General features: G+C 51.6%; 1 protein-coding gene across 2 annotated transcripts; it reads right to left on the bottom strand.

Annotated features, from left to right (window-relative positions):
* Positions 1-231: 231 nt before the first annotated feature.
* On the bottom strand, positions 232-8,955 carry EIF3J (eukaryotic translation initiation factor 3 subunit J). Of its 2 annotated transcripts, none has more exons than XM_088531911.1 (8): positions 8,892-8,955; positions 8,723-8,823; positions 4,306-4,363; positions 3,944-4,035; positions 3,362-3,476; positions 2,673-2,831; positions 1,853-1,926; positions 232-493 (listed from the first exon to the last, which is right to left on the bottom strand). In XM_088531911.1, exons 1-8 carry the CDS (start codon positions 8,914-8,916, stop codon positions 362-364), a joined length of 756 nt encoding a protein of 251 aa, XP_088388037.1. In that variant the 5' UTR covers positions 8,917-8,955; the 3' UTR covers positions 232-361. The 2 variants fall into 2 exon arrangements, with proteins under 2 accessions (XP_088388037.1, XP_088388102.1); XM_088531976.1 differs by having other exon boundaries at positions 232-490.
* Between the last annotated feature and the right edge of the window lie 280 nt (positions 8,956-9,235).

Raw genomic sequence — 9,235 nt, 5'->3', positions numbered from 1 at the left:
CTGCTGTTGTGAAACAAGTCACTCAAGGACGTACAGTTAAGGCCCTATCACTGAACTGTGCTGGTAATAATACTTTGCCTCGTCGAAATTCATTTCCAATTTGGTGGTTGTTACTATGCAATCACATAGCAACAGTTCCCATTATCAGGCATATTTGTAACTGCGAGTTACACAGCGTTTTAACCCCTGACCACGGCACGGGAAGGCCAGCGCTTTAGCACCGACGTGTCAGAGTTAACCCACCAGCACACAGATACTGCAGTTTTGATTGTAGCATTTGGCAGAATTTAAAGGAAAAGAAGTTGTGCTACATGTTTAAGGGATTATGGGCAACAGAAAGACAGAGGAGGGCAGATGAGTGTCACATGAAGTCTTCAAACTCTTGTACGTATTCGCCGTCGTAGCCGCCGTAATCAGCCAGGTCGTCCTTCATGGTGGCCTTCAGCCCCCCTCCGGGCACGACCCCTTTTTTCTTCTTTTTGGCCTTACTCTGCTGGAGGGCCAAGAGCACAGGGTTACTGCAGCTCCCGGCGCCAGCGGCCCCGCTGTCCCCGCAGCCCCCGTGTCCTGCTGCTCCCTGCGCTCACCCCGGCGCGGCCGGCACCGGCACCGGGCCCACGTCTGGTCGCTCTTCCCCCTTTCTCGAGGCTCTGGCTGAGCAGCTCCCTGCACGTGCAGGAATCACTGCCCCGATGAGTAACGTGGCTCGTGTCACCGCACGGGCAGGGATATTTTAATTACCTCAGTCCCAACAAGCGTCACGGAACAAGGTTACCCATTTCAGGATACAGTTCTGCCCTACTGGATTTTTGCTGGTGCAGGTTTCAGTAATTGGGCTAATAAATTTAGATTGAGAGAGTATAAAAACACAAACTACAAATACTTAAAAAAGGTTGTTTCAGTAGTCACAAGCCTGGGATGAACCTAGATCTAGTCCAGAGTGAAGTCTATCGCATCTGCCAAGCTCTGGGCTCACTGCAGTAACCCGGTACGTGACGCCTGTTTCGCATTGAAATGATTCAGTCATCCTGCTGAATTAGAAACAGCATCAGAGAAACCACCTGCCACTAGGACAGGTTACGTGTGGAGAGTTTCTCCTTTTACATCTACAAATTGCTATTTGTATTGAACAACGCTCGGCCATTTGTTCCCTAATAATCCTCCAGTTTAATGTAAAACAATGAAAAAATTGCACTGTCAGTGCTGTTTTCTGCTCGATTGTGTTACTATCCAGTAAATCACTGAATCCCAAAGCACCTTGACATTTTAGCACTGTTTTATTACATACATTTGTTTTGCATCCCATTAAGCACTTAATAAAGTAACACTTTAGTGCTTATGTTACTTTAAAGTAACACTTTATTAAGTTACCTTTAAAAACCTACTCTCCTTCATGTATGCAGTTATTGCTTGTTTAGCTTGCAAGGCACTAAAAAACTTCATTTACCTGCTCTTCAAAATGCCAGTGGCATAGTTTGGTAAATATTTCCATTACTTCATCAATATCTGATACTAATAATGATGTATATGATGTATAACTAGAAAAGAGGCTGACATATGTAAGCCTCTTACTTCAAGACAGGCATAAAATGGAACAAAATTGGTGTGTATATATGTAATTACTGCAAATTAATCAAGATTTTGCCTGTCATTTCTAGATTTAATCAGCTCCCAATTGCCACATACATTTAAATGTATTTAATCCTAAAATCAGATCCAAGTTTATAATTTTATCTATCTGCCGCTACTACATATAACAAGCAGAAGTTCAAGTCAGTTTTGGAACTATGTCTGTTTTCTAGCACCACAGAGGCTTCTGCTCCTGCTTCAGAAGGACAGAGCAGTCTCTTACCTTTTCTTGTTTTTGTTTTTCACTGCATAGTACTGTCAAAGTGTTTGTGATCTTTTTCAAATCATCAATTTCCACTGCATTAGGGAAAAAAAAAAAAAAAGAATCATGAATCTTGCTCTTAGAAGTCAGTTAAATCACCTAACATTAAATTTCTCAAAAAAGACAGAAACGAGCACTATTGCTAAGTGCTGCCACTTGATTTACAGCAGAATCAGGGTAAGTACCACGGGCCCCGGGCTCTTGGTAATTGGCGTTTCGGACGATCCCAGGAAGCAGCTTCTCCCTAATTACAGGGCACTAAATAGGCCTGAGTTACTGCTTTGACATCTCTTGCATGCATTGCAAACATCTCACTCTCCAAACACAGGGGGAGGAGCGGGGCCCTGAGTTTAATCCAGTTTTATCTCTGCATAGTTAAAACGCCACATTCCAGAACAGGTTATTTTGCAGCCTGCAGTTGTATGAACTGTTCTACAGCTTCCTCTCAGCTGAGCTACTCAAGTTATCTGGCTCTAGGAGTCCCTTCTGTTCCAGAAGCTGCTTCCAGGGAAGTGTGCAACACACAGATCACCGGGAAAATTCACACTTCTACACAGTCCCTGCCTCAGCTGGCATGCTGGAGGAGCTGAGGTCCTGCACAAACACCACCTGTGACAACGTTTGCAGGGACGGCAGCAGTTACCAGTCAGTGGCACAGACACCAGGACTTCATGTACTGTAAGCTGCAACGATTTTATCTGATTTAAAATCAGTGTAGCTGATTTTCAACTATAGCCCCATTGCAATTCTGGCACTCTAGGAAGTTTTCCATTTAACTTACATGAAATACATACGTCTCGAACTAATGCTTCCAAAAAACTGGCATAATGCAATGATTTTTCATACTGTGTAATTTTCTCTTTTAGTAATTTGCCAAATTCCGTGAAGTCATCTTTTGAAGAGGGATTCATGGCATCTAGTCCACAAGTGTTATTTACACCTGCAAGTAAAGACATACGAAAACATTAGCTGAGCTCCCTAGAGATGACACCAGGCAAAACAAGTGACCCCGTCCACGTCACTGCTAATGATGCCATCAAGGGCAGGCAGCAAAAACGAGAGGGAAATTTGCCACTAGCTTCTGCAGCACAAAAAACTAACAGCCAGGGCTATTATCTGTACTATCAGATACAGATTTAGCTGCAGAGCTTAGCAAGTAGAACCAGGTATTCCACTCGCTGGCCAAAAAACAGTTTTTTTTTTCTTCCCCCGCCAAGAGATGTTAAGACTTCTAAGAAAAATAAACTTATACTCCAAAGTGTGTTTTTGTAGTGCTCACCAGGATATGCTTCCAGTAGTTTGGGTTCAAATTCCTGTTTATTCTCCATAACACAACTTGCAGGGATTCTGCCAATTAAATCCCACCCTGTTCTCCTGGTGGGCTGTGCGGGTGTACCCAATGCTGTGTTGGATGCTACACTTGTCTGCTACAATTGCCTCGGCTGGCTGGGTGAGGTGTAACACACTTACCAAATGTTTCTTTTGCTAACTCAAGGTCTGACTCCTCTTGTAATTTCTTTAGTCGTAGTTTGTCTGCTACCTGTTCTTCTGGTGTAAGTTCTTTATGCTCCTCTGGTGCCTCTAACTAAATTAAAAAATAAAGGTAGATATAGAGAGAACAGCATTTATATTTCTTGCCCCTAAGCAGAAGCATTACAAGAAATTGTGGTTTTTTTTCCCCCAGTACCACTTGATTGGGTAACTTCTGCAGAAAGTCAATATACCTCCAGAATATACAAAGCTGAAAACTATCATAAATAAGTACAGCAATGCCAAAATTTTTAATAAACTGCTCATTTTTAGAGAAGTGAGAAGAAACAGTTAAGTTTTACAGCTACATGTTTTATCATGAGGTGCAAACAAAGAAATAAAGATAAGCATTACTTCAGTAACGCAGTTAACTTACAGAGACAGAGTTAATATCCACCCGACGCTATTACTTATTTTACTAGACTGTCAAAAAAGATCTTTCCAGGTCTTGTTCAACCTCAACAAAAAAAATCAAGCCCACCCACTAAATTTATGACACGTGGAAGTAAGAATAAAAAATACCCTTTTTTTAAGTTCCTCTTGCTTTTTCTTCTGTTGCTTTTCTTTTTCTTTTATCTTTTCTGCTATTTTCTTTTTTTCTGAAACCTTTGTTTCTGTAAGACATTGAACAATAAAGTACTTCAGAAGCTGTCTGATTTTTTTTTTCTGCAATTGTAAGAACACTAATCGGAGAAAAAAAAAAAAAAAAACAGTTCTGAAAAAAATTGATCCAAACGCAGAAACAGTTAATTTAAACATATGCTTTGTGAAAAACAAAGCCAATCCTATCTGGAGGCATTTCTGGTTCTTGCGATACCACTCAAGATGAAGCCAATGTGTATTTTGATGCTCATACCATGAAATGTATTCCTCAAATTCCTCACCTTGTTTTACCTCTGTCTCCTTTACTTCCTCTTCTTCCTCCTCATCATCCCAGTTATCCTACAAAATAAGTTTTAATTAAGATTCTTTTGCAGATAATCTGTAGGTTTTATAGATAATGCATCCAAAGAACAGTAGCTTACATAAAACCTCTTTAAATGCTCACATATCTTACTCCCACTTCCTAACTTAACTCAAATACTTCAGAGCTGTGAGGTAAGGACGCTGCTTTACAGAGCTGACAAAGACCAGTTATTGCTGCGGAAAAGGGGAAGAAAATACAGTCCAAAGAATCCGAAAACCCAGGTCAATGGGGTTGGAAAAGCAAGCTCAAGGTCAGGCAAATCAACGTTCACAGCAAACCAAACGAGATACCGTAATTCCTTTCAATAACCATTCCAAGATGCTGGAACGCCACCGGGCTCATCCCGCAGCAGCAGGATGTTTCCAGCGTTGGAAATGCCTGCGGGAGCTCGTCCTGCCGGCACGGCACGGAGCTCGCCGGCTCCAGCGGCAGGGAAAGCCGCGGGAACCTTCCCGGAGCGGCTCCCGCAGCCTCCTCTGGCCGCAGCCCCCTTTCCCAGCCCGTTTCCCTCGGCTTTCCCAACAGGCTCCGGCCCCGCTCCGCCGAGGCCGCGTCTGACGCCGACCTCCTGCTCCCGCACGGACGAGCGGGGCTGCCAACCAGCGCCGGCTTCAAACGCCACCAGCTGAGCGGTTTTCTATGGATTTGACCTGCTAATGTCACCTGAGGGCTGTGCCAAGAGCAGCCCCGCACTGCCTTCCCAGCACTTACCTGGGAAGGGCTTATGGGAATACATATCCCTGTGCTAATGCCAGTCCAAGTTCTGGAATGGGAATAACTGCTCTAGGTGCGAGCTTACCTGCCAAGCACGACACACACGTCAGAAGGAAAAGCCAGGCCATCCCGCAGGAACCTAACCTGTTCCAACTCAGCTTGCAAGCACGACAGATCACATTTGATAAGACCTGCGTAGCATAAAAGCCACGTATCATCACTCCATCATTACAGCTAAGCTTAAAAACACACTCCATGCCCTTTGATTTCCACCTTGCACCCTACTGAGGCAAACCACCACCGGGAGTATTCACAAGGCCTAAAGGTTGCCCTTAGCAGGAACCGTCACCGCTTCCCGCCGCGTGCTGCCCCGGCAGGACACGGAGCAGCTCGTGGGGTCATTGGATGCCGCTTCCCTCCCCATCCCAGGGAGCTGCCGGGAATTCGCAGCTCGGCTCATTAAGAGGGCTACAGCCATGGCCCCAACAGCCGCTTCCACCACTGCTGCCTCTGCCCCTTCCCTGTCCCTCAGACGGCAGCTTTGAACACCCAGCTCCCGCGGTGCCAAGCGCTGCACGCGAGAGGGGAACTCGCCCCATCGTGCGCTAGTGGGGATGGACGGAGCCGCGCTGCTGCCTTCCTGCTGCACTGGAGACGCTCCCCACGGAGCCGTGCTGCTGCCTTCCTGCTGCACTGGAGACGCTCCCCACGGAGCCGCGCTCCCCACGGAGCCGCGCTGCTGCCTTCCTGCTGCACTGGAGACGCTCCCCACGGAGCCACACTGCCCACGGAGCTGCGCTGCTGCCTTCCTGCTGCACTGGAGACGCTCCCCACGGAGCCGCGCTCCCCACGGAGCCGCGCTGCTGCCTTCCTGCTGCACTGGAGACGCTCCCCACGGAGCCACACTGCCCACGGAGCTGCGCTGCTGCCTTCCTGCTGCACTGGAGACGCTCCCCACGGAGCCGCGCTCCCCACGGAGCCGCGCTGCTGCCTTCCTGCTGCACTGGAGACGCTCCCCACGGAGCCACACTGCCCACGGAGCTGCGCTGCTGCCTTCCTGCTGCACTGGAGACGCTCCCCACGGAGCCGCGCTCCCCACGGAGCCGCGCTGCTGCCTTCCTGCTGCACTGGAGACGCTCCCCACGGAGCCACGCTGCTGCCTTCCTGCTGCATTGGAGACGCTCCCCACGGAGCAACGCTCCCCACGGAGCCACGCTGCTGCCTTCCTGCTGCATTGGAGACGCTCCGCACGGCGCCTGCCATTCGATACCGACCACGGGAGCCGTCGGCCGCCCATCCCCACCGTGGGACGCCCGGATCCCCTTCCCAGGCCGCTGCGTCCGGAGCCGCTCTCCTGGCGAGGCCGGGCACTTCCCCACTCTTTGTTTTAAGCAATAGGGTATGATCAAACTACTGGGCTTTTCATTTTTTAACTGGGGAAATCCCAAAATATATCGATTTCTGTGTTTTAATAATTTCAGTACACTGTCTTGGAGGAAAAAACTGCCTCAGGGCCAGATCTTTGTATTGATACTAAGTAATTCCAGAGAGGAGAGGTTAATCCCAAAATATATGCACTAACACTACTTAAAACTTTCAAGAGTTTCAAAAATACCCATTTATACATCCTCAACTTAAGTTTACTGAAAGTGTCTTCCATTTCATGTAAATAAAAGCTCAACGGGAGCAGCTATCAGTTAGTGTCACACACTCCACCACGCACACCTTCAATACGCAGGGAGGCGCATGCCAGAAAAACAGGGAATGGGATGGGAAAACGATGGGCTCTCCACTATCCGGATGCCCCTTCACGGAGGGACGGCGGCTCCTCTGTGATAACAGGCACATTCCCAGCTCGGGCTCTGCCAAGGACGGGATCGCCAGCAGGAAATAGATGGAAACTCCCCAGGAGCAGGGCTGTCTTCAGGGAAACTCCGGTGTTCCGAGGAACGTTTGAGAGCCATCGTGTTGCATATGAAGATGCTAATTTTAATGCCAAGCAAGTCAAAGTTTCCTAAATGTAAAAGCTACTGTCAAACCTTTATTAAAACACCTTAAAAATAAACTATAGATCTGAGTATTAAAAAAAGAAAAAAAAAAAATCAAGCGTGAAATACCCACCTGAAGACAAACTACTCGTATCCCAGGCCATGCCATTTTTATTCCGCGTGTCCTTTAGCGGGTGCTTTCCTAAGGCTGACACTGATAACCAAGGCTCCTAGCACCTGAATGACTCTCTGGGGTTGTACAATCATTTGTGCAGGCAGCACAGGGAGGCCGAGCAGCTTTCCTTGCCGTGGGGGCCCTGGTGTCCACATGCAGCCCCAGCCCCGATCCCGCACAGTTAAGTAGCTGCATTCCTACTGCTCCCAGGAAAACTTTGTTCCTGGAGCCAAGCAGCCGCTCGAAGCCGGTGGCTCTGGCTGATCACAGCATAGGGAAAGTTTCTTGCTCTCAAACCAATCAGGAAAAGTAAGCTTTGCTAAAACAATCTGTGCCAAAAAGCAACACACATAGGCAGGTATGTCTGCGTGTATACATAGATATGTAAAAATAAATGCATAAATAGGTATTTTAGCCACAACCTTTACAACTGCAGCCACTGCGTACAGAAATAGCTTTTCTCATTTTGCCTGGTGTAACGTGACTGACACTTGTAAGTGTAACAACAGCCACACACCCTATAGTTAAGATGTAAATGGACTGCCTGTGACTTACAGAAAAATACCTGTTGATTTTTGTTTCCATACCAATTAAGGATACGCACCCTAGGCTCCAGGGACAACCGCGCTGCTGTTTTCCAGGGGCTCTGCAGCAGCCGACATGACCAAACCAACAGGTCCTCACCTGGCAGCAGCGCCGCTCCGTTCCAGAAAGTCCCATGCGAGACCGTAAGAGTGACCCAGGGACCGCAGGCTCGTGTCCCCCCACGAGCCACCAGACTGGCTCCTGCAGCACTGGAACCAGGCCGCTGCTCTTCAGGGTACCCCTTTTTATTCCTGGCAGGCACCCCAAGCACCCCGTTTATGTCCCCTGGCACCTGCACGTGCGCTGAGCACGTTAGGGCTTCCAAGGCGTCCACCCTTCGGCCAGCCTGGCTCGCCAAGGGACGGCTGGAACTGTGTAAGACACGAGGAGCTCCTGAGGAGGCTCCGCTTTCCCGAGCGCCGTAAGGAGCATCCCGTACGCGGCTCCGAGCGCTGCGCGGCCGCGGCTCCCGGCCGCACGGGGAGGAGGCACCCGCTGGTTCGGGGACCCGGGGCGCACGGAGGCTGCTGCTCCGAAAAGCGGCAGGAAGGGGCACACGGAGCCGCACGCGGGGCAGCGGACCCCGCCGCGGAGGCCCCACGCGGCCGCTCGCGCTCAGAACCAGGGTGCGGGGACGCGCGGGGAGCGGCAGGAGCCGGGACGGCGCCGGGACGCGGCCGGCGGCTCCCCGGGCAGCGGGAGAGGCGCCCCCGTGTCCCCGGCAGCTCGCGGCGCGGGGCCGCTCCCCACGCGGCCTCCGGGCTCGGCGCCGCCGCGGAGCCTCCCGGCCCGGCCCGGCCCGCGCGGCGCCGCATGGCAGCGGCCCCAGCCTCGGCGCGGCCTCCCCGCGCCCGCGCAGGCCCCGGCCGCACCTTCACGTCTTCCTCCTCGTCCTCGCCGGCCCAGCGGTCGCCGGCCACCCCCGGCACCAGCCGCTTCGCCACCGGCTCCACCACCTCGAAGCTGTCGGCGTCTGTGGGGGGAAGAGACGTGAGCGCGGGGCGGAGGGGGCGGCGAGGGAGCCCGCGCGCCGCCACCTACCCCACGAATCCGCCTCGGCCGCCATCTTGCCCCGCCGAGCGCGCGGCCCGGTGAGTCAGCCGCGCCGCGCGGCACGCCGGGATGGCGGCCCGGGCCCCGCCCCCGAGGCCCCACCCCCGCGGGCGCCGCCCGGCTGAGGGCGGGAGCCGCCATGTCGGGGCCGGGCTGAGGGCGGGAGCCGCCATGTCGGGACCGGGCTGAGGGCGGGGGCCGCCATGTCGGGGCCGGGCTGGGGACGGCCGTCGCCATGTCGGGGCCGGGCTGAGGGCGGGAGCCGCCATGTCGGGGCCGGGCTGAGGGCGGGAGCCGCCATGTCGGGGCCGGGCTGAGGGCGAGGGCCGCCA

The sequence above is a fragment of the Tinamus guttatus genome, unplaced genomic scaffold (genome assembly GCF_059628265.1).
Source record: "Tinamus guttatus ecotype Peru unplaced genomic scaffold, ASM5962826v1 Tinamus_guttatus_pri_ptg000004l, whole genome shotgun sequence".
Lineage (NCBI taxonomy): Eukaryota > Metazoa > Chordata > Aves > Tinamiformes > Tinamidae > Tinamus > Tinamus guttatus.
Note: the sequence above shows the minus strand (reverse complement) of the source record. Positions and strands in the feature narration are given on the sequence as shown.